Source organism: Sarcophilus harrisii, chromosome 3 (genome assembly GCF_902635505.1).
Source record: "Sarcophilus harrisii chromosome 3, mSarHar1.11, whole genome shotgun sequence".
In the NCBI taxonomy this organism is placed as follows: Eukaryota; Metazoa; Chordata; class Mammalia; order Dasyuromorphia; family Dasyuridae; genus Sarcophilus; species Sarcophilus harrisii.
Window position 1 is genome coordinate 377,653,914 of NC_045428.1, and position 26,897 is coordinate 377,680,810.

At 34.7% G+C, this 26,897-nt stretch overlaps 1 protein-coding gene across 5 annotated transcripts in view; it reads right to left on the reverse strand.

Moving 5' to 3' along the window:
• MYO1B (myosin IB) overlaps positions 1 to 26,897 on the reverse strand; it is a 197,362-nt gene that overhangs the window by 139,233 nt on the left and 31,232 nt on the right. For all 5 annotated transcript variants that reach the window (XM_023499351.2, XM_012544877.3, XM_012544878.3 and 2 more), the window contains exon 2: positions 12,069 to 12,212. In XM_023499351.2, the coding sequence (XP_023355119.1) occupies positions 12,069 to 12,203 (135 nt within the window). In that variant the 5' untranslated portion in view covers positions 12,204 to 12,212. The remainder of the gene's footprint in view (positions 1 to 12,068; positions 12,213 to 26,897) is intronic.

Consider the following 26,897-nt stretch of genomic DNA (forward strand, 5'->3'; position numbering starts at 1 on the left):
AGAGAGGAAGGGAAAGGAGGAATGGGAACCTAGCATGTGACAGGCATTTAAACTAATAATAGTTCACTTGATCCTAACAACAATCTTGTGAAATAGGTATCGTTATTGTTCCCATTTAACAACTAAAAAAACTGAGTTAACAAAGATTAATCGACTTGCCAGCATCACAAACCTATTAAGTATCTGAATCTAGATTTGAAGTCAAGATTCCAGCTCCAGCTGCCTATCCACCGCACCTCTTAGTTGCCTGTAAAAGTGGGTATACTGAGAAAAGTAGGTGTATATATGTTAATAGTCTGACCATAACTGAGGAGATTCCTGTCCTTGTAAGTTAGGGCTTGAACAGAGATTATCTCACCTATCTTCATGTGCTTAACAATAACACAGAAGATAAGTGATTTGAATCATACAGTGAATGAGAGAACCAAAACTGGAAGAACCCCAAGTTTCTTTACTAATCTAGACTTTATATATATATATATATATATATACCTCCCCAACACACACACACACACACACACACACACACACACTTCACTGCCACAGCTGTGTCCAAAATGCTTTGGGTAAGGAGGGAAAACACCTGCCAGGATGTTTTCCTCATCACAGGAAACTAGCCTGATGTCAATGAGAATTGCCAAGATTTTTGTAGTGAGGAGTCTTCCGCCTGCTAGGTTGTAATCTATGATGACAACATTCACAAACGATAAAGAATGAGAAAATAGAAGTGAAGAATTTTTTTTAATTTTTTCCCCAAGACCCAAAGTTAAAAATTAAACCAGCACTGGACAGTACTTTACTAGTTTTCATTTGCTCTGGTTAATAAAATAAAACTGAGCAATCTTATAAAACAATACAAAATAGAGATATTTAAACATGTTAATGAAATTATGGAGAAAGAATCTGGTACAGTAGACAAAACATTAGGCTAGAAGCCTATGATACTTGGATTCAAGTCCTGCCTCTGACACATGATGACTGATTCTAGGAAAGTCATTTAATCTCTCATTGCTTTAGGGAACTCTCTAATACTATTTCTTTTCTTTTTTATTATTATTTAAGTTTTTGTTTTTCAATTTGAATTCCAAATTCTCTCCAGTCTTCTCCCTACCCATTGAGAAAGCAAGGAATATATCAATTATATATGTGATAGCATACAAAATATTTCTATATCAGCCATGTGGCAAAATAAAATAAGCAAGAAAAACAAAGTTTAAAAAACATGCTTCAATTTTAGTCTCTGCAGGTGGGTCAGAATTTTAAGACTGTAAGGTTCAAAGGAACTGCCAACCTGCACTGGTGAAAGATGTATAGAGGTCGCTCTAGCATGATCATTCCTAACTCTGTGGTTAGGACCAGCTCCTATCCCATATGAATAGATATCAAATACCAATTACTGAGTCTCAACTAGTATCAAGGGGATATGACAATAATCCCAAAGAGATCTCCAAGTATTACCTTTGCCTTCAAAAGCCTGAGCCAGTAGGGAAAAGATTTTGATCATGTTACTGATAAATGGAGTCTTTCACCTAAAAATGTGATTCTGAAATCTAGTTTCAGCTTGCAGTCCAAGAAAATCTAGCAATTCATGTGGCTGTATAATTTTTATGGAATAAAGTTGTTATATAGTATTACCCCTAATCTCTACTCAATAAATGATTACTATCTTTGTGCAGAGCCTACAATACGCAATGTACTTGTACAATACGTATATCAAATATATATTATATATACATATGTTATATATGTGTTATATCTGTTCCATATATTCCACATGTGTGCATATATGAATATTATATCTAGTCCATGTATATATTGTGTTATATATGTATGTGTATGTGTGTGTGTATAAGTATAAGTCATGATCCCTGTCCTCAAAAAGCTTGCAAATTCCTTGACTGTTATCTCCATTCTTAATGGCCAAAAGACAATCATTAATTAAGTAAATGTAAACGAAGACATCAGATCACAAGATTACAGACAAAACTATAGCGCCCTTCAATTCCAATTTCTTCATTTTAAAGATAAGAAAGGTAGATTGAGAAAGACTGAGAAGTTTGGCCTGGAATCACAAAGGTATTAAATGTCTGAATCCAGATTTGAACTCTGATTTCCTTGATTCCAAATCCAGTGCTCTATGCCCACAATACACCATGATATAATTGTAAAATCAGTAATAAAGTAAATAAACACAATGAGTTTATAAAGCAGCAATTACCACAAATTAAAATGACTTAGAAAGATTTCAAGGGACTTGAACTAAAATTTTTAGAATGAGAAAACTGAATAGACACAAAAGAAGGGAGGGACCCTGCAAGTGGGGAGAAAAGAATGGAGAGTAAAGTTTATGGAAAGCAATTAAAAGATACAACAGTGCAAAAACAGGTTGGGAACAAACCTTCAAAACCAAAGTATTATATCAGAATTGCATACTGCCGAAGGTGCATTGCCATCAAAGATTTGTTTTAAGAGGAAAAACATGAACCAAAAGTATTAAGTTCAAGTGTTCCCATGGTGGCCATACATTTAATTTCTAACTAAACTTCCTAAAATTAACTTCTTATGTAGACTGGTTGATGGATCTACATTGGTGGAAAGAGTTTTTATAGTGTAGGAGTCCCCCAAACCCCAACTCCCATAACCTTGAAATCACAGGTCCAGATTGGAAGAAAAATTATCAAAATTAAAATTTTTATAAAGATTAATTTGGCACTGATATGGAAAAAATTGACTGTAGGAAGAGAAAGACTGGAGGCAAGAAGATAAGTTCAAAGGACTGTAGCTATAGCAAGTGGTTCATCCAAGTACAAAAGAGAAGCAGGACTAAGCATTGAGAATACAATGAAAAAGTCAAAGGAATCCCTGTCCTCAAGTTGCTTCCATTATAATGGGGATATAATAATATATACAAATGGGTATAAACCTGTAAGCATTAGAAAACTTAAACTTTACTACATTATTATTTATTTACTACACATACACTAAGATACACACACACATACACACACATGCACACACACATATATATTACTATAGTTATGACTTACAAAGTAAGAATAAACTCCTTAAGCAAATAGAGCAATTTATATTTTACTACACTTTTTATTTATTTAAGACATACGCTAAGACACACACACACACACACACACACACACACACACACACATATTACTATAGTTATTAGTTACAAAATAAGAATAAGCTCCTTGAGCAAACAGAGCAAAGCAAACAAAGGTCATTTTTTTTAATGACTGGCACCAGACAGCTAGTGAGTGTCTGAGAAAGGATTCAAACTCAGATCTTCTTGACTCCCAAGTGTGACACTAAATACATTGTGTTGCCTATCCGGAAAATGTATTAATCTAATGAGCCTTAATTTCTTAATCACTAAAACTGAGATAACATATACTTCTGTGGTCTTCCTCATAGAGTCTTTGTGCAAAAGGTGCTTAATAAATTGGTAGGTACTATGTAAATATGGACTACTATTATAAAGCAAATTGTGAAACTAAGATATAAGTAGGTTATTACTAGCAGTGAAATCACTAATCTTTGGAAATATTTAAGTATTGGTAGCAATAATTTGTTAAATTATTAATTAAGCTAAGCCAAAGATTCAAATTTTATAATGATTAAGAACAACAATAATGCCTCAATTGACTTCTTATCATTTCCCTCAAATAGTATCATTTCCCCAGTAATTTAGACTTAAAACTTCAGGGTCAGCTTTGATTCCTCTCTTCTATGATTCTTATTTGCTATATGAAATCAATTTCAGGGAATTACTTCCTTTTTTGTTATTTATGCCTTCCTTCCCCTTGCTTCAGTCAAATCCATGACATAGGTGAAGAACCTTTTGTTCATTAGACTAAAAGTTGTGCCCCAAGTATGAAGATAGATGAAATTATATATAAAACTTGTAAAGGGTGCAAGGGACTACATTTACTACATAATTTGTGTGTTAAGAAATGGAAAAAACATTATGTTTATTTATAGTTATATTTTTTTTAAACTAGAGAGAAGGGAATACCATTAATAACATTTTGGTGGGTCTGTTTTGACCAAAAATTTGAGCATTAGACTTGAAATCAAAATATGGGTTCAATTTCTTCCTAGTTAGATAACTTTTGAGCAAGTTATTTAAACTACCAGCATCAGTTTCTACACCTGTAAAATGTAAAATGAACCTTTTTCCATAGGTTCAATTATTATCTTCATGCAGATGATTCTCAGATCTTATACAGTCAACCTTTCTCTCCAGTTCTAATCCCATACTGCAAATTGTTTACGATCCAATTTCTTAAACTGTGGTTCATGACCCTATGGTAAGGTCTGATAACTGAATTTGGATTTCTCAAAATTATGAGTTATTATCAGTAAATGTTTGATTTGTGTACTGTTTTTATATACCCATATATCTAGGGTCACAAAAATTTTGGGGGAGAAAAGTATTGACAAGTGGATAAAGTTTAAGCAACCCTAATCCACTGAACATTTTATATTGGGTGATCTATACATCTCAATCACTTGTAACCATAAGAGAACTCATCACATTTCCCCTCAAAACTACCATTCTGCCAAATTTTCCTATCACACCATCACTTCCCATCATACTTTCTGTTATCCAACTCCAAATTCAGCAGTATTTCTGCTACATGATGCCTACTATATACTTTAGTAAGATATCCAAGTAGCAATATTCAGTACATGGCTGAACAACTGGACTCTGGCATTCAAGGAAAGATATAAATTGGGGATTTACCTAAAAAAAAGATAAATTAAAGATGTGGGTATATTTGATATCTCCAAAAAAGAAAGTATATCACAGAAAACAGAAAACTAAGGATTAAATTACCAAAATAACCCCACACAATTTAGAGCCAGCAGGGAGACTATTAAGAAGAAGAGAAAGAGATGGTCTAACATCATTCCATGGAAGGAAAGGGTTAAGGAGGAAAAGTTGATTCACGGTTTAAAATACTACAGGCAGATCAAGGAGAACATGAACTGAGAAAAGGCCACTGAATTTGGTGGTTGGTATGTTATCAATGATCTTTGAAAGTATGGTTCAAATAGAAGGGAAGAAACTGAAATCATATTGACGCCAGCTAAGTAGAAAGTGAGTGATGAGTAAGTAGAAGCAGCGTCTAGAGTCAGAATTCTAGGAGGAACAAGAAAGAAAAATAAAATATTAACTAAAGAAAATAGAGCCGCAAGGTCATTTAAACTTCTGAAAGCTGAAATAGAAGCACTTCCCAGTTCAAAAAAGGCTCATTTTGTGATCTAAAGGGGAAAAATTGAACAAAAAACAAGACCTTCATAAAGACCTATGAAGACCAGGTTGCCTATTTCTCAGTAGATCAATCCAAGTCAAGATTATAAGTTTAGAAACAAAGAAAAACTTTGATCAACTTCTGGGGTCACTTGTTCCCCGTGTGCATCCTCAATAATTCATTAAAAATCTCAATCACAAAAGAATTTAAAGGTCTTACAGATAGGAGTTTGACTATAAGCAATATATAATTGCCAATCCATTTTTCTTTTTCATTTTGCCTTCTTATCAGACCTGTGACTGATACAGAAAAGTTCTACTAATAAGAGAAATTCTCCATGCCAGGGAAGATCAGCACCTGACTTGCAATTTTACTGCCTTAAAGAACTACTTGAGGAACACAAGAGTGATTAAATGACCTGCTTAGGGTCACAAAGGCAGTATGTGTTAGGCTGAAGTATACAAAGTTTCTTTGATATTTTTATACACTGTATGATATTATTTTTCCAAAGTTATGACTTCATAATCTTAAAAGATTCCCTAAATATTTTTAAACACTATATGAGGGGAAAGGTGTCTTTTCTAAGTCCTAAGGATTCTCTCCTCAGTATTCTTCAATTCACTTAATCCAAGACTTATCACCATGGGTATTTTCTCTAACTCAATGAGGTAAACAGAAATGATACCGAATCATAAAAAACTGACAAAAGGCCTTTGTAAACAGAGTATTTTCAGTTATCAAGTGAATGCATTGTGAACATTTCAATGAGACTAATAAAACACGGATGGATGGATGTTCTAGGGCATGAAACAAATAACAGCATGAGGTGGACCTGTGAGAACCTTCAAAAATGACAATATAGACAGTCACTATCAAAACAAGGACTCTATTCCCTTGGGCTTGAAATGCTGAGAATTTGGTCACAAGATGCTAGGTACCACATTGTTTTTATTAGACAGTTACCAGACTTCCCAAAGTTCCTTGAGGAGGGTTTTTGGATTTTATCCATCCCTTGAGCTGCTTTTTCAGACAAACAGCTCAAAAATGTGCAGAACAGCATGTCTGCAAATTACAATGCTACGGTCAATAAGGGAGTTAGTTTTGGGAGTTACTTTGGAAGGGTTTGGGGGTTTTTATTGGTCTTTATAATTTTTTAATAAACATAACTTACTATGTACATAAATGTGTACATTATATGTGTACACACACACACATACACACACACACACACACACACACACACACACACACACACACACTCCTTCCTGGAAAAAAAACACATTTGGAGTAATTAGGCACTGTGTACATTATAAGTAAGAACAGAGGGATGAGAGGAAGGGGTAGAGGAGAGAAAGGACCACCCAAACTAATGGTTACTTTCAAGTTCTCAGATTCTGTTTGCAAGTGTGGAATTTGATGTTTATCACTAGAATTGTTAAATCTAATCACTATATGTATTAAAGTTTAAAGCATAGGGGTTTTTTTCCCCTAGGAAAAATATGTGTAGTTTTTAAACTGCATTTATTTTCTGTGTTCAGTTGTTCCATTCATTGTTCTATTATTTCTTGCATTAAAGCGTTCAGATTTCTTTGGTCCATGTTCTTTTGGCAGATCTATAGTTATTAAGTTACCTTTACAAATTTTGTCTTTGAGATCAATATATAATATATACATACATACATTTTTTGCATGCATGAAGATCATGTTTTTCTTAATATTATTGGGGTTTTGCTCTTCTTCCAGATTGTACTTTATTCTGAATATTTATATCCCAATTAAGTTACCTTCTCTTTTATTTCTTCAAAGTTATTTTCTCTTTTTTTCTTTCTTCAGTGAGTATTTCTTCTGTGCAGACCATAAACTCTGCTCTTATTTTTTTTCTCTTTTAAATTATTCATGAACAACCTGCTTGTGGTTGTATGCTCTTTTTGAAATCCACCGAGTTCTTTGTCACATCAGATGTTAATTCATTTTCCTTTGTCTTGAAATACTTAAGACACCTGAATTATTTTACTATATCTATTAAATATCTTTCTTCTTGGTTTATCTGGTTATGCTTGAGATCTTTAAGTGAATTTCTTCTTCCTGAGATCTTTACTAATTCTAGTCTTTTTTTTTTCTGTATAGTTTTCTATTGTTCACTTTTTTATCTCTTCCTCTTTGCATGCATTTTTCCAAAGAACTAGTTTTTAAAGTCTCTTAAACTTTGTCTATTTTATGGATCCTCAGTCTCTGTCCTAAGAGATGTCTAGAGAGAAGAGAACTAGCCCCAGGTACACCCTGGGTCATTTCCTTCAGGAAGCCCTGGGAGATCTACACATACTCTGGTTTTTAAGTCCCAACTGTTTTTCTTCCTTAGTTTGCTAGCTGAGTACTATTTAACAACACAGGGCACTTCAGTCACAGCTTAAATAAACTTCCATGACAATGGTCAGGGATGGTAGTAGAGAGTTCTGTTACAAGTCCATGGATGGGTTTGTTAAGACCAAACTGAATATGATTCCTGTAGAAGAGAGTACTGAGTTTGTTAGTACTGTTAATTCAATAGATTTTCTCACCTCATTTTAAGATTCTTAGTGTTCTAAAATTTAGAGACAGCTGAAACTATTTTATCTCTTGCACAGAATTTCTGCACAACAATCAAGAGGCTTGACTTCTTAAGAATTGGAGAAAATGTCTATTTCTCCATCTTGTTGTGTGACCTGGAAAATTTAGCTGTTTTTTTTTTTCCTTCTCGTATCTTCTGAAATACACTTTCCTGATTTCTTTCAGATACTTATGAAATGCAGATTAACTCTAGCTTGATGACTACATGATTAATTATTGGGATTATCAATATGGTATAATCAGGGTGAAGATGCAGACAGACATGCAAATGTAGATAGATGGTCAAGGGCATAGACTGAATGAGTAATGATTCTAGTCATCCCTGGAACTTAACTTTCTTAAAAAGACTCTTGACATAAATTTGGCTTGGGTCATTTGTCTCTTTTATATAAATGAAGCACACAGCTGCATGGCCTCCTAGACAATTAGATATGGTTGGCACTCTGGAAGTCTAATGAGAGAATCAAGAACTAAAGATGGTTTTTCTCAAGTTATGTTTTCTCTATCCAGAAACTTTTTTTAGAGTCTCCCTTATTCAATAAAATTCAGCTTTATTGCCTCTAAGATAAACTTCACTCCTTGGTCCTAACTCATCTTTCCAACCCCATCATGTGTGACTTCCCTTTCCACATTACAATACAGCAAAACGGGCTTTCTCTGCATCCCTCACACAAGCATTCCAACTGTCCAAGTGCCTTAGCATAGGTTGTTCCCCATACTTGGAATGCATTCCTGCCACACCTTTGCCTCAGAATCCATTATTTCCTTTACCATGCTGCTCAAACACCACCACATCTACATAGTGTCTGAGTTTCCCAACTAACGCATTTAGTTGATATATATTTATTCTGTATATATTAATATACCATTGATAACACAAACTTCTCAAGAACTAGGATCATTTCCTTCTTTTGTTGTATTTCACTAGGACATATTATCATGCCTGTTCATTACAGGCACTTAATAAATACCTGCTGAATTGTTGTCATTGTCTTCCTATCACTATTCAAAACACTATCTATAACTCTTCCATCACTAAGCCAAAAGAACAGAGACTGCTTTTTGTCGACTTGTACTCATCTGTCTATTTCATCTGTATAAAGGAGAAAGAGGAGGACTTAATCCCAAAGTCTACAGTTTCTCTATTTTCACCTGAACCCAAGATCATAATTTTCTATAAAACTTCTCCTTAATGCTTATTTTAAAGGAATTTCTAGCAAAAACAACATTAAAAATGAAATCTTTAGTTTTATAACGCAATCTATGCAATAACAGCTCATATATGGGACAAAACCATTAGGTAGAATTCAAGAATTTACATGGCAGGAAAATGATTTTTAAAAAATTCTAGATAAGTGGCTAATGTTTCCCCCTAAGGTGAGGGCTACATTGGATTTCCTGGATAAGTGGTAAAGTAGGTCATGGCAAATATCATCAAGATGGACCAGTTTTTGTTGATATTGTTAAAGGACTCAACTGACAGATGGTGCTCAGAAATGAGTTCTCTAAAGAAGCAACAAAATTCTTCTGTAACTCTCATGATATGCTGTTTTCCCAACACTCTTCTATTATCATTCTTGTTTGGCTCAGTCAAGAACACTTGGTTATTTTTTCAAATGACATTTTATTGACAATGAGACTAGAGAATCTTCATAACTTTTCTTTAAGAAAAAACTATTGCATGGTCCAAGTGCTTGATAAGGAGCTATGGACATCTTATAAAGCTGCTCCGCAATATTTGATGATTCAAAGTCTATCTTATTTTCTAGATTCTTCTGAATCTGAAGCCCCCATTTTAGAAACTTTTAGAGAAGTTCTGAAAGGCTAGTTTCTAGTCTTTGTAGCTATAATATATTCAGTAATATATTATAAATAACTGATATATCACTGAATTTCATATTTGCAATATTTTTTAGAGTATTTCAATATCAAAGAAAGATCTTCTGGGACCCTTGAAAGTATTACTCAATGATAATAGCTAGCAATGTGGCACTTTGAAATTTGCAAAGCATTTTATAAATATTATCTCATTTTATCCCTTTGACAATCCTGGGAGGTAGGTATGACTATTATTTTTATTTTACAGATGAGGACATGAAAAGAAACAGATTGTTAAATGTTAAAGTCATACAATTTGGGACACCCTGACTCCAAGTCCAATACTTCTAACCAATGTGCCGCCTCCCTATCTTCAAATAGCCCCAGCTGGTGATGACCCCCCAAAATCTTTTTAATAAAATATAAATATCCCTTACATTCAATAAAATTATTGTAAATGTTTGTTTGACAAATTCCATATCAAAAATATGGAAAAGTACTATCATGATGCCCCAAAGTTTACTGAGTGCTCAATTCACTAAGTGATAAAGTTATTTGAAAGCAGAGTAACACAATGATTTCACAGTAGAAAAGACATCCCTGGGATGGCTTAAAAAATAAAATTAGGAAGCCATGGAACCCAGACATCCCGTCTGCAGAAGACCCACAAATCTACAGCTTAGCACTTGGCTGAAAAGGCAGTTGTTTTTACTGGCCACAATAGATCAGGTATTTGAATGAACTCAATGTTCCACTCTCAACCTTCAGGACCATTTTCAATTCATTTAATGGTAAATTGTACTTTTTAGAAGCCAAAAGGAAAAGTGATCAGTAAAGTTGGTTGAGATGTAATTTATTCCTTCTACCCCAGTGACAAAGACTGGTGTTGAAAGTCTATCTGTACTTGAAGGTCTTTTATTTGGCAAAAAACCAGACATTACAACCAAAGCTGTATAACTTCTGGGTTTTCCCACCTGGAAGGCTAAATGCTTTCTATACTTTGAGGGAAGGTGACACCACATGTCATTGCCAACCCAAACAATGAAGCTAATTGCTCAGCAAAAGCGCTTTCTATCTCCTCCTGTAAAATAAGGGCTTTGAAGAGCTCCATCTCTTAAGTGGAACAAGTATGGCTTTGTATCAAGGCCAGGTGTCAAAATCCTCGGCAATTCTATGTTAACTGTCAGCGTCTCAAGAGGAAAAAATACATCAGATGGTTAATTCTTAGATTATACAATCATTTTATAAAGAAACAATATAGAATCCAGTTACATTGAGAATTAACTTCAAGGCCAAAGTGTCAGTTTGGGAGGAAAGGGCAGGTATAACAGAATCTTCACAAGTAGATTTCAAAATCTTTTCATAATAATATCCCTGATTTGTGTAATTCCCCCTCCATTTATTTCAATATTTCCTTTCACTGATTCCCCTGTAGTCAGATAGGAAACCACAAACATGTAGAGTAAAGACACCCAACTTTATCCCCTAAAATCAAATGTTCATAAAAACCAAAGAAGAAAATATGATATGAACTTTGTTTTGGCCACTCTGACTTAAACTCAGTACAGACTCCAATGCCTATTTCATGGATGAATTTATAATCTACATATTTATATGAAGCCTAGTGTTCTCTTTACTACCTATGTGATTCTAGGCAAATGTCTTAATCTCTTCTTTATTTATTTTTCTCATTTATAAAATTTGGGACTAGAACAGAAGATCTCTAAAGTCTCTTCCAGCTCTAATTTTCTATGATCCTATAAATTGCATAGGTACAATATAAATTATAAATTTGATGTATACCTGAAAAGCTACAAGAAATTCTTAATTTCAATAGATTTAAATGTATTTAAAGGTACCAAACAATACTTAAATGAACACTGTGATGAATGAATACTTTCACAAAATGAAGAATCCTTTTGTAATATAAAATAAACAAAAACTCATTCTCTCCCCACCCCCTCACTGCCCCATTTGTTTAATTTAGCTGTTTTGTGCTTTAATTGTTCATTATATCATATTTTTTTAATATAGGGCATAACTGTATATCCCAAACTTTCCAGGCACCAAACACATATGCCTAGTTAATATATACTCATGTTTTTAACATCTAAAGAAGAATTAACTAAATCAACACACTTATAAAAAGAAGTCAGTGGCTCACATTTTATTAGTGGCTTAGCTATTAGATCCTACATCCTAAAAGAAGGTACCTTTGGAAGGTAGCCGCCAAAGATTTTTAATTGCCCACTATTTTTTCTTCTGATTGTAAATAGAGAGTTTTATAGTAAGGATCCTCTAAACTTCCCAATGTATCCACAGTATAATACACTGTACTATTGAATGAACAAATTGAAGAATTGTACTCACATATATTTCATTGTGGTCAAACCGCTTCTTGAGGTTATCAATGAATGATTCCTCATTGAGAGGCTCTAAAAGAACCATATCTCCCACTCCAATCATATTGTCCAGAAGAGATGTCTTCACCTCCATTTTGGCCATTTCTCCCTCCTAGGATCAAGGGAATAATTAAAAAGTCAATTAAGAGTGAAACCGTTTCTTTAAGTAACTAAATGTCTTCCAGATACATAATAGGGACAGAATCTAAATTACAAATACTCATAGAATCATAGATTTAAGTTATCTAATCCAACCCCATCGTTTGACAGAACAAAGAACCTGGGCCCAGTTGGGACTTAATTCAGGTCCAAAACCACAATGCCCACATGGCCAACTTACAAACAACTGATGTAAGTATGAAATCCCATACTTTTGTGCCCCTCCTGGACTTTGTTCTTTTTTCCAATTCCCCCAAATGTCATAAAAACTCCCAGCCCTTCCAGAATTAGCCCTCCTGTTCTGATCCACCCTTTGATCCACCACTGCTCTAGTCTTATAACCAGAGATTCTTGTCCTGCCTTCTCTCTCCTGCAAGAAGGAGTTTTCACCCTCTTCCATCCCAGCTTTTGTCTATCCCCAGGGGAAGTACCATGAAGGAAAATCTCTACCCCTACAACAAACGTGTTCTTGGCATATCAAATTAAAACAATGTACTCTCTCCATAGAAATTCCAATGAAAAGTGTTTGCTTCCACCATTCAAATGTGTTACAAATGTAATAGATTTTTGTGTATTAACCTGGATAAACAAATCTCTTCTTATTTCATTGTTTCTTAGGGAAAATGCTTTCTGAGTTCTAAATAACTTTGAGAGCCAAAACTATTCACACAAGAGTTGGGAGGCCGCCCTGTTCACAAGGATTATAGAACATGCCAATAGCAGCCTCAGTAGTATCAAATTTCATTCAAATAACCATGTGCTTCTTGGTACTAGTAAAATTAAATGTCACACAATGTTATTATGTTAAATTTTAGTATTTGTACAACACTAAAATAGCACACCAAAAATATGGACTTTTCCTTTCAAAGCTATAGAGATTCTCTAAGTAGAGAGGCACACTTAAGAAGAAAGAATTCTCTATCATCACTATTTCCACTGTATAAAAAGCATATATAAAAGTCAGTGTATATTGCCATTGTACAGTATATACAAGCTAGCTTCCCATCTATGAATTGTGCCATCCCTGGGGTTTGTGGAACTGAGTGCTCTCAAGAGTACAAAAATTTTCCCTTGATCATAAGAATACAATTATATTTTAAATGCTACAAGGCTCTAGAACCAAATTAAGTCGGGCCCTCAAGCTCCCTAAATTGCTAACAACATGGCTCTGAACAGCTTTTGTGCCCTTAGCGCATAATACAAAAGAAAAGTGCCTTTGGGGGGGGGTCTTTCCATTAAAGAATAACTCGCTGGAACATATTCTACCTTACAAATAATAGTTTTGTAGCTCTGTGTTTTAGCATAAAAAGATGCCTTCTGTATTAATATTGGCTTTCACACTCTACAGCATATGTCTCTTAAAGACAGTCAAACTGCATTAAATTGGCAATTCCTTCAAAGAAGCCAAGAATGATGGCTACTTCTGGTAATTAACTTGAACTATTATCAGGACTAACACATATCATTATTGTTGCTCTAAGGATAAATGGCACATAGATTTCTGCTCTGAAACAACTACAGAAATAAAACCAAGATTAATCCGAGACACATTCATCCTCATAGCTTGGGAGGGGGGATGAGGAGTGGGGAGAGCAGGGGGAGAAATGACAAATAAGGAAGTGTTTAACATTTAAAAGAAGATAATAGAGATGCTTCTTTTTTTTAATGGTGACATTTTAAAGATTTCATACCAAACTGCCAATTAAAAGACAGCCCCCAGACAGGGTAGAGTCTAGAGGCAGTTCAAGTGAATGGGGTACTGTACTCCATCTCTAAATAGATAATGATGGGGGGAAGAAAATAGTCTTTCCCTGGTGCTATAGGAAGAGGCAGAGCTATCTCTGAACATGGGGCTTGTTGGCTTTGCCCTAGGGCTCAACTAAAAGAGAAACACTACTAACTTTTAGTGTTCTAAATTAACACAAGTTAAATTGTCAGGGACTGAAAACTCAAGTAACATAACCCAAAATTGAATGGACTGTTTCTAATTAAACAGATATGAAAAGGGATGAATATAGGGATTAAGTTTTTGGAAGAGGGTGACATGTGAGGATATGGGAGAGGAGAGGAGGGAAGTGAATCTGGGAAAAGCATTTAAAATATATACAACTTCACTAACATTTACAAGGAGGGAAAGTGAATTAGATTCAGGAACTGTGATTTTTTTGGCCTCTTGGTAGATTACTGTGTGAAAGTCTTTTTTATAGACACAGCTGAGAAAAAAGCAAACTGAGATTTTTATTCCCTATGGGGAACACAAATCAAACAGTCTCATTGGAAGGCTTTCCCATCACTTTTTTCCCCATCTAAATGTCAAAAAAGTTTATGTTCCTAAGAGCTCTAATGTTCATACTACTTTCACACATTTTGCATTAAGTCTAAAGAAAAGAAAAATCACGAAGTACAGTAACTGCTGAATCCAAAGCAGGTTATAAAATTTGGTCATCTCTGAAGATTTGAGGTCTACCTAATCATGAAGCAAAGCCAATTGACAAAGTCCCAAAAGGCACTTGATCAATAGTTCATCATATGTTTTAGAAGGACTTTAGAAAACTCACTGAGTCCAACTCACTCATTTTAATGAAAGGTATGAAATTTCAACTTTTACTTCAGAAACAGAAGATCTGGGAGTTTTATTGGGGTCAAAATATATGAACCAAAAAAACTAATGTAAGTTATATGTGATTCAATTCAACAAATTTTGATGAAGCAAATATTCTGTACAAGTCATTATGTTAGTCATTGCTTTAAGTGTGTGGAGTGTCTGGAACACAGAAGATAATCACTTCATTGTACTTGGCCATAGCTAAAACACAGGTTCTTAACCTGAGATCACTGAACTTGGGGGATTTTTATTTTTCAATATAATTGCTTTTCTTTATAATGCTATGTATTTCATTTATATATTTGCATTTTAAAACCTTTTTTTCAGAAGTCCAAAAGCTTCACCAAAAGTCTGCCAAAGGGGTTACACACACACACACACACACACACACACACACACATACACAAAGTTAATTAAAAACTTTACACTAGAGTAAAATATTCAGTTCTGGGTAATAATTTTTTATAAAGGATGACAAGCTAAAGAACATACAAAGGAAATCGACAAACAGGATGACCATAAGAGACCAGGCTTTGCAAGAATTTCTTAAAGGAACTGGGAATGTTAAACCTAAGCAGAAGTCTTGGGAAGAACCCAATATCTCTTTATAAGTGTCTGAAGAAGTGTCATGTAGAAGAGGAAAAGGAATGGAAGGGAAGGGAAGGGAAGGGAAGGGAAGGGAAGGGAAGGGAAGGGAAGGGAAGGGAAGGGAAGGGAAGGGAAGGGAAGGGAAGGGAAGGGAAGGGAAGGGAAGGAAACAAGCATTTATAAAGTGCCTACTAAATGTCAGTACTATTCACAAATGTTAATAATAGCTAACATTTGCCTAGTATGATTCAAGTATTATGCCAAATATTTTAAAATAATAATAGCTACCTTTTACATAACACTTATATGCCCAACATACAATATATTATAATAAGTACTATACAAATGAAGTACTTTTTACAAATATTATTTCATTTGATCCTTACAACAACCCTGGGAAGTGCTGTTGATATCCTCACTTTTCAGATGAGGAACCTGGAGCAAATAGAGATTATATGATAAATATAATAATTGTGATTTTATATAAATATAATATAAGGTGACATGCCCAGGGTCACAGAACTTGTAAGAGAGATTCAACTTACTATGCTTGAACCCAGTGCGTGGAACCAGAAGCAAATGGATGTAGGCTATAGAGAGGAAGATATAGGTCTCCACATAAGTAAAAATTTCCTAACTAGAGCTATCCCCAAAATAAGATGGACTGCCTTCCCTTGTTAACGATCTGGACTGGATGATCCCTTGTCGGGGAAATTATAGAAGGGGTTTCTTCTTATGTAGGCACAAGCTAAACTGAAGTATTCCAAGTTTGAAATTCTATGATTTTATGACTGCAATTCATAGCTCTAACCCAGCAGGAGAATGACAGCAGTTCTCATGGTCAGCATATACAATATCACATAATAAGTACACGAAAGTACTCCCAAACAATTTCATTAAGACTGATTTTGTTTGCTGCTGTTTTTTTTTTCTTCAGAAGACAAGAGATCTTGTAAAGCTTCCAGAAGGAAATGGCATTTAAGAGGTGAAATGAGTTCAAAGGCTATTTACAATAATTCAAACAAGACTAGACAAAAATCTAGTCTTGATATTGGTCTGCGCTCAACTACTAATTAGTTATATGCCCCTTAGCAAATTACTTAACTTTTCTTTACTTCTTTAGTTCCATCATGCTGGAGACGACAGGGTGCTATACCTGGAGTCAAAAAGACAAGGTTTCAAGTACCATGTGACCATGAGCAATCTACCTAGTTTTCCAAACCACAGTTTTTTCACCAGTCAAGTGAGGAATGATAATAAGACGTTTACTGTGTAACCTTGAGCGATTTCTTTAACCTTCCCAAAGACGTGGTTTTCTCATCAGGAAAGTAAAAAAACTTATAAAACTTGTAATACTTACTTTGCAGGGATGTTGGGGAGTAAAAAAAAAAAAAACTGTACATAAATCATTTTATAAACTTCAAAATATTACATACAAGTCAGTTATTATTATCTGTAAAATGAGGGGTTTAGACTCAATAACTCTCTGTTCCATCTATCTTGTGGAGGAACTGAATGAAGAGAGTGAGAATGTTTGAGAACAGGAGGGACACAGATAACACTTTACAAGGAAGAAATGATAAAATTTATTAGCTAATTTTATGTGAAGTGAAAAAAAGAGGCATAAATATCCAGAAGATGGGCAGAGATCCAGAACTGGTACTACAGAAGATGAACAAGAGATGTCTATTGTGCATAGTTAAGGACAGAGAAGCAAGAATAGAAGATTTAAGGGAGAGACAGAGTTAATACAGAATAATGTCTCAACAGGTACCCCGTGGAAGAAAGCTCCTTAAAGGAAGAGGAATCAATGAAGGAAAAAAAGGAAGATAATCAGAGAAAGGACAGTGTTATATTATGGAAGCACTTTTGCAAGCCAATTTGAAAAAAAACGGGCACATTTAGTCAAGTGTCAAATACTACAATAAAATTTTTAAAATATTTACGAATAGAAAAGAAATAGGATTTGGAGGTCACTGGTGACCTTTCATTATGCTGTTACAGTTGACTGAGAGGCCAGATTACATGAAGATAATGAGTGAATGAATAGGGAAGTCTTAGAGAACCTATCATTTAAGAAACTACAGGTAACAGTGGTTCAAGAAAGTAATGAGGGGAAAGAAAGGGTTTTGATGTAGTAGGGAAAACTACAGAAATTGTATTTGTTTAATTTAGGTTGGGGGCCTTTTTAAGAGTTTTTTTTTAAGGTAAAGGAAAAAGAAACTAAGTTCAAAAAGGATAGTCTGGATTTCTTTAGCAAAGTGAAAAACAAGATCATCCCTAAAAGTACAAAAAATGTTTAAACAGATTTTACTGGAATGGCAAAAAAAAAAACTGGAAACCGAGGGGATGTCCTTAAACTGGTGGATGGTTGAACAAGTTGTGATATATGATTCTGAAAGACAAGGGTGATGTTTTCAGAAAAATCTGGAGAAGTTAATATGAACTGATGCAAGGCAAAGTGAACAAAATCAGAAGAACACTGTACATAGCAATATTTTAACAAAGATCAATTGTAAAGTCATAGCTACTATGATGAACACAGTGATCCAAGACAATTCTAAAGGACTTATAATCTCCAAAGAGAGGTGATGAACTCCAAGTATAGAATGAAGCATATTTTTTTCACTTTACATTTCTTTCTTTTTTGCAACATGTCTGACTTTATATCATATTTGTAGATTTCTCAATGGTTAGAGGAGGGACTGGATGGGAAATGTCTGGAACTCAAATCCTTAAAAATAATGTTAAAGTATTATAAAAATAAGTTTACAAAAAACAGACATCTAACTAAAGGGGATAACAATGTTAAAAGCTTGAGGACAATAGAGATAATTTGAAACAACTGCCATGGAAAATCTAATAAGGAATTAAGAAGAGATTAATTAAAAGAAAACTCAGCAGTAATGAAGACCCATATAGAGAGTAGATCCTGTGAACTTCTAACAGATCCAGTTAGTATGTTGGGGGACAAAGAAGGGATCCTTAGCAGTACTCAGAAGCCTTCAAAATAAGGAAAACAAATAATATTAGCATCTGGATTTACAAATGAAGGCAAATGTTAAGGCAAATAAAATCTGAAAAAGTCTTTTTATGGCCATAGAGAAAAAGAAGGAGGCAAGGGGAAAGAACTCAAAACAGAAAGTTTCTGTAGAAGTCAGTCAAAGTAAAAGAAAGGAAGGAGAAAAATTGTTGAGATTTCAGAGACTGAGACATTGGGAAAGTCATTTTACTTGTCTAGACCTCAATCCATCATTTGTAAAAGAAAAAGACTGCCTGTCAACATAAGTCCCTTATAGTTCTAAATCTACTAACTTGTATTCTCAGAGGTGGGAAAGTTTGAAAGACAAATTATTAATAGCCAAAAAGTATATACAAATTTCTTCTGCATGGATTATTTTGAGGAAGTGGTACATTTTCTTCTCCCTTTCCTCCTCCTAATTAATAACAATAGTCTCTATACCTACTGAGCAAAAAAAAGGTGTCACCTATTTTTAACTAAATACTATAGGATAAAAATAGATGATTTCATCAAGGGTCAGGGGTTCTACTCTCAAAGTGGTTGTGTTTCTGATTGTCACAGCAATAGCAGGAAAAATGTTTGCTTGGATACAGCTGTTAGAGTTCAGAGCTTAGAAACAATATCCTTGCATAACCATGGAACTCCACCCTGGAATTAGTAGTAAAATAAGTGAGGAAAAAAGGGTGGAAATTGTTTTCAAACCCATGAGTTAGAGAGCTGGTAGGCTCAAATTAAACCTATGAGTTTACATACTTGCAGGGAGAAAAGTTGCAGAAGAGTGAGATGAAAAGTTTATTATCTTCATCACCTATAGATACAGAGGTCATTCACGCTACCCAAGCCAGTGGGACAGGTGTCAAAATGAGCCAACATAATATTCTGAGTTAAGAAACCAGATGACAAATCTGAAGAAGCAGATATTAGACACTAACCAATTGTGGGATGTATGGGGGAACACTTTACTCCTCTGCCTCAGTTTTTTCATCTGTAAAATGAAGGGACTACATTAGGGAACAAATGAGGTTTCTTCCAACTCTAACATTTCATGATTCTATGGTTTGACCATGTCAGTCACAACCCCTACAGATCCCTATTAACTCCAAGATTACTTAATATCAAAAGTGGGGGAAGGCAACAAAATTTATCTCAAACCTACCTTTGCAGCCTTATTACTCACCTCCCCACACTTTATGGTACAGTCATACACAAAGGCATATGGTGCCTTCCTTCTGTTCCCTACACAAAAAAAACACATATATCTCCTACCTTCTTGCCTTTGCATTGCCTGGAATGTTCTCCCTCCTTAGTTCTGCCTCTTAGAATCCCTTCTTTCCTTGAGAGTAAGATATGTTTTATTCCTTAAGTTTGTATCTCTAAGCATCCAATAACACTCCGATTTAACTCATAAATGCTTGTTGATTGACTGACTGACTGCCTGCCTATATCTCTATAGTCTATAAGTCATACAAAAAAAACTTCAAAGGTGGCTGCCAATTCACCAATCCTGAGGGTATGTTTTTTTTTCCATTTCTTATGCAGGGAAGATGTGTTTTCACCATGTTACCCACAGATTAAGCCCACTGCTCTATTATTTTGGCAAATGTAAGCATTTAATGCTTGTACAATGTGTAATATTGTTTTTACATTCATTATTCTGTACCCTTATCAAGTCTGCACATTATTCAGTCTCTCAATCCTGTCTAGAGGCTGTAGCATCTAGGATGAAACTTAGGCCTTATAATTTCATATTCAAATAAGAAACTTCATCTCTTAGCAGAGATCTAAAGTCATTCTGGTAAGATTTTGTATGTTAACAATGCAAGAAAAGATTTCATATACTTTCAATCCATTTATGCCAGAATTTTTAAAAAGTTTTTTTAAATACTATGCTAAGCTGAATCAAAATTCCTAAACCTCCTATTAAAAACACTTACCTTTTACTAAAGAATCAGGGGCACTCATAACACTTAAACTTATGTCATTAACTCTGAGAAAGTTTTTCAACTTGTTCTTCTTACCATTTCTTTGATCTAATCTTTACTGATCTTTAAATGTCTTTTCATCCCACCATAAGACATCTGTTTTTTAGTCTTTAAAGATTTCAAATATGAAAAATGCCATTTCAGAAATCTCTTAGCATCCAAAAGTGCAGTTCAAGTATCGTATAACATCTTAAAATGGTCTTCTGTACTATAATATTTAAATATAACTTGTCTATCTCTCAGTTACCACCCTGAAATTACAAGCCACCTACCAAGCTAGCGTCATCAGTGCTCTGGAATTTCCAGACCATCAGCTGCCAAGCCATTAACCCACACATTCAGAGATTGCTAGACCAAATGGCACTTCCAAGAGAAATGCACAAACAGTCAACCCATTATTCAAAACCAGAGTAGCATTGAAAACCCAGCAATGCTACTCAGAATTGATAATAACCAAGAAAGAATGCACCATGAACTGGGATAATACATCTGGATAGTTCCCATTTAATCTGTTTTCAGAGTAGATTAAAATAAATGTTACTTTAAGTTTGAATCCAGCCTATTATGGGATTTGAATTAAGGTCATACCAATCAAAGCTGATGTTAGACAAACAATGGGAACCAATATAAGTCACCAAAATTGTTTAATTTAAAGGGGCATTGGTCTAAAAGGGGGGAGGGAGAATCATAGTTTCATGAAAATGTACTGAGTATTAAGTGGCAGGCCACAAGACAGGTAAGTAGCTATTGAATTAAACTGAAGCTCACATAGCCACAGGGTTAGAGACTCATATTCAATTTTGACTTTGAAAATACAAGTAGCTTAACACTACCTGTGCTCACACTAACTCTAATAGTTCACATTCATATTTCCTGCATTATGCCATTTTGCAGATAAGGAAACTGATACTCAGTGATTTAACTATTTACCCAAGTTCAGTCTGTAAATGTTCAAACTGGGATTTCAATTCAGATATTTTGAATGATCCTACCAAGATTCTTTTAACTATATAACATTGCCCTTCTGATATTTCCTGCTTCTAATAACTACAATTTTTGTTTATATCTCTAGGTTCTTTTAACTATATAATATTGCCCTTCTGATATTTCCTGCTTCTAATAACTACAATTTTTATTTATATCTCTATTTACCCTATAAAACTCTTTAAAAGTAGGGAATTTTTGTTCATCCTTGTTTCTTTCCTAGCACCTGGCACACATCTTTGAACATATTACTTAAATAATTCACTAGATCTCTGATCTTGTTAATTTGGGAGTATTCTTCAATCATCTGGATCAAAAATCCCTCCCTACCTACCAATTCTATGTGATTCTCATGCATGTTTTCACAAAAGTTTACCCCAAGTCCTCCAAATGTCATGGAGGCTTTTCTCATTTTCTCCCAATATCATGAGCTTCCTAGTGGAGAATATTCTGCCTATCTTCTTATTATCCTTCATTCTGACTCTTTATGGGATGATGTGACCAACCTATCTTCTCTTTCTACTATGTAATTTCTTGGTAACATCCTTCACTCCTGTTCCTACTTAGAGATCTTCATTAGTTTGCATGCTACTGCTTATTTCTGACCACTAAGAATTTTTCTGTTCCCTTCTCAGTTTTAGAGAATAATAGAATTCCAAAATTGGCAGGTAATTGAGGAGCTAGCTAATTTCACCCTATATATGTGTAAAGAAATACTACAACAAATCCTACATGTAGTGGTCCAGAACTGCTTAAAAACCTCCAAGGAAAGGGAAACTCAATACCTCTTAATGAAACCTTGTAAACTTTTGGAGAACTCTTCTGTCATGAAGTTTTCCCTGACATCAAATCAATATTTACCTCTTTGCAACTTCATCATTATTCCTAATTCAGATCTCTGGGCTAAGCAAATCAAATTTAATCCCTCCTCCACAAGACAGCCCCTCGAATGCTTGAAGAGAGTTCAAACTTCTCTTCTCCAGGATAAATATGCCCAGTTCCTTCAATATCCACATCTTAAACTCAAGGCCCTTTAACTATCCTAGATGCCCCCTCTAAAAATTCCAAGGCACTTATCAGTATCCTTATAAAACTTTGGCTCCTACAACTGAATTCAATACTCAAGATAAGTTCTCACAAGGGTAGAGAACAGAAGGACTATCACCTTCTTATTCCTGGAAGCTATTTCCCTCTTGAGTAGCTAAATAGCATAACAAATAAAGTACCAGCCCTGGAATCAGGGAGACCTACCTTCCTGAATTCAAATCTGACACTAAACACTTACTAGTTGCATATTACTAGGAAAATTACTTAATCCTATTTGCCTCAGTTTCCTCATCCAAAAAATGAGCTGGAGAAGAAAATGGCAAGTCACTCCAATGTTTGCCAAGAAAATCCCAAATGGAGTCACGAAAAGTCAGGCATTACTGAAAAACAAATTAACAACATATTTCCCTTTTAACGTATAACCCAAAATGTTGGGGGTTTAGCTGCTACATATTATTGACTCATATTAAACTTGAAGCCTACTAAAACCTCCAGATATTTTCCAGAATAATTATTTATTCATGCCTCTTCCACTTTATACTTATACAATTGATTTTTTTTGTACATAGGTATAAGTTTACATTTAATTTGTCTGAATTTATCTTAGAGCACAATAGTATTCCAACACATTTATATACTGTTCATATATGACTTGTTCAGTATTCTCTAAATGATGGAAACCCCCCTTCATTACCAATTCTTTGTCATCTTAAAAATATCTATAAATATTTTTGTACATTTCTTAGAACTGATTCCAATTAAGGAGGAGCTATAGTACCTTTAATTGTCCTTTCCTTTGTACTTCCTCAATGACTGAAATGTATTTCTGTACTAGTTCCAATGTTCTTATTGAAGAAAAAACTATTGTAATCGCTTTTGCAAATATTTTCCATTTTCCTTTTTTTTCATGGTCTTCTATTTTCATCATTTAATATTCTTGGGATAGCTTTGCTCAGCTAACTGTCCAGCCAAACTTCATTTAGATTGGCTTTATTCTTCATTGCTTCTCTATGCATTATGGAACAATACAGCTTAGAACTGTCTATCATTCTTCACGATATTTTACAAGGAAATTTATATTCTAACATAGTATTGCCTATGACAACCATCTCTTTATGTTCAACAAGTAAGTCAACTGTCTGCTAAGAAGCTTTCCATGATCTTGTGGTCTTGTTGTTGTAGCAATTCATTGATTTAAATTATAGATGAAATTATTATAGTTAGTATAAATATTGTTCCTATTGTCAATTTCCCATTTTATTTTCAATAGTTTGTTTTAATAAGTCAGGATTAAATATTTCCTCAATAACAGATATTGGTACATAAGCTGAAATTATTCTAGATCTTCCTCCTAAGATCCTCAATATAAAGCTGGGGCACACTGGAATATAAGGAAGATTATCTGAAGGAACAATGAGTATACATAAATTAGAAAAATAATTTCGGCTCTAGACAACTTTGTAATTGTTGTTCAGTCATTTAGTCATGTCTGCCTCTCTGTAATCCCATAGACCATAGCACTCCAGGGCCATCTGTTCTCTACAATCTCCCAAAACCTGTCCAAGCTTATATTTGCTGCTTCCAAATCATTATCAATGAATTAATTCTCTAAGTGAATTCATTCTCTTCTGTCCTGTTCTTCTTTTGCCTTCAATCTTTCCCAACACCAAGGTCTTTTCCAATGAGTCCTGTCTTCTCATTATGTGGTCAAAAGGATTTAAGCTCAGCTCTGATAGTATTTGTTCATCCCATGAATAGTCTGAACTAATACTGAATGATTTGACCTTCTTGCTGTCCAAGGGACTCTCAAAAGGCTTTTTCAATATCACAATTCAACAGATCAATATACTGGTTGGTTGGTTGTCCTTTATTCTCAAAGAGGACTAGTGTGACATCACTCTGTTAGGGTCAGGGTACCATGGGTCACACTGTGGCTGATCAAACCAATACAAAGCTCAGAAAGCTCTACCACAAATCAGGCGCAAATAGTCCATGTGAGCATTTGAAGTGGCAATGTCTAAATCTGCGCACCTCACATTTCTTTTGAATTACTGAAATTTGCCTTTGCTCCTATGGTACAGTACCTTCTTTGATGTGGGCATGCCATGTTGGACAGTCTTTTACGAGTGCCTCCTATGTACAACATTTATTAAATGCTTAATATGCTAAAGTAAACAAAATAGCACCTATCCTCAAAGAATGTATTCTTATGAGGGAAGACAGTCATAAAGGGAAACTGGAAAAAAAAGGAGGAAGAAGTACTATCAAAAAGGAGGGGATGCCAAGAGGAAATGACTGATGTATAAAAAAAGGCTGATCCCAAACTCCACAAAATCTGCCTGGGAGCTGCTAGGATCCCCTCAGCTCTATGCAATTACAAAAGGTTTGGATGTCTGCTTCTAAAAACTTTCTGGCAGGCATCATGCCAGGTAACACGGATTTCTCTAAATAAATAAAAAGCTCACATGGTGAACATATTAGAATTAAGCTAATTTGAGAATTTCTGATGATAAAACAAGACCACTGTAGGAGTTAGCTATCATGGTTATTTTTATAATAACCAGCAGGGTTCTGGATTGTACAACAGAAGGAGATAACCATTTGGAGCCATTAATGCCATTTCAGATCCCTTGGGCACCATCTTAAAAATCACAGACTAAAAGGGGGCCAGCAGCAGCATGGCATGGTGGAAAGAGCAAAGCATTTGGAATCAGTCCCAGAGCTACCATTTTCTTGCTGTGTGGCACCAAGCAGGCCAGTTGTTTCTCTAAGTCTCAGTTTCCTCAAGTGTCAAATGTAGATAAAAACAGATGCCCTACATTGGTTCACAGGATTATGATAATAATCACAGAGAAATAAAGGCTGTAAAAATGTTTTAAGGAGTATAAAGTGCCACAGCAAGTATCATTATCACCCAGGTGGGAAGCAGTATGGCATAATAGATAACAAGTCAGTCTTGGAAGAAGATATTCTAGGTTTAAAAACTAAAGTATAGTAGTTGTGGGGGATTATGGGTAAGTCACAACTTGTCGCTGCCTGAGCTAATTCTTGAAGACTTCAAGTCAGAGGAGTTGGAATAAAAGTCTCAGGGTTCAAATTTGGCCCTATTACTTACCTACCAATGTCCAATTCTTGGCAATCCATAACCATGGGAGAAATTTTTATACAAAGTTCCCTGCCCAAATAAATTTATAGGTCTGAACCAAAAATGTAACCAGGAAAACACCTTCATTTAACTGATGAAAAAGCCTGAGACTTAAAAAGTCACTCTTTGTACTGAAATCAAAGACTGCCAATATCAAGGCCGGAATTAGAACCTAAGTTTCCCACCCATTCCACAATAAGCTTCAAACAAACCTCACAAAGTGTCATTAGAAGTCTTGGATTCATATCAGGACCTTTTACAACCATTCCTTTTTTTCTAAAAACGAGGAATTCCTTTCAATTCAACAACACACAAACATTTACTGTTAGCAGAATATGTCATGAGGAATTTGGGGAGATACCAAATTGAAGAAGGCATATTTCCTTCCCTCACAAAGTTTATCCTGTATAAATAATATATACCTCAGACATTTACCACTGGATGATCCTAGGCAACAACCCTTTTTGCCTCAGTTTCCTCATCAGCAAAATGAATTGGAGAGGGAAATGGAAAACCATCCCACTATTTTTGTAAAGAAAACTCCAAATGGATTTGTGTTGGACACAATCTAACAACAAAAATGGGGGTAATAATAGCATTTATCTCTCAGGGTTGTTGGGAGAATTAAATGAGATAATATGTAGGAAATATTTTGCAAAACATGAAGAGCTGTATCAGTGGTTCTCAAAACTTTTTGGTCTCACAAAACCTTTTTCACACTCTTTTAAAAAATACCGAGAACTCCAAAAGAACTTTTGTTTCTGTGGATTGTATCTATCAATATTTACCACAATAGACATTAAAATGTCTTAATAATATTATGAAAATTGATTTCTCAGATCCCTGAAAGGGTCTCTGAGAAGTGTTGTACTACATGAATACTATTTTAAGATAAATACACACACACACACACACACACACACACACACAAATAATTGAAACTCAATACTTCCCAAGAACAAAAATATGAAAAACCAGGAGTTTTATGTGAAATCCAAGAAGGAAATTAATGCTTGACTTAAGTTTGTACTAAACTCAAAATCTGAGCAAAATTTATTTGCTAGAGTAATAGACATGTGAACACCCAATACAGCAGGTTACACAGTAGGATATTTTCACTTATAGACACACATAAATGCAACTTCTTTCTCTTTCTCAAAGGGTGAAGGATAGCAGCATTAACACATACAGTGACCATAAAGGCAAGAATTACCTAACTTTGAGGAAATGTACCTGATACAATTTATCAAAAAGTTACATTAGAA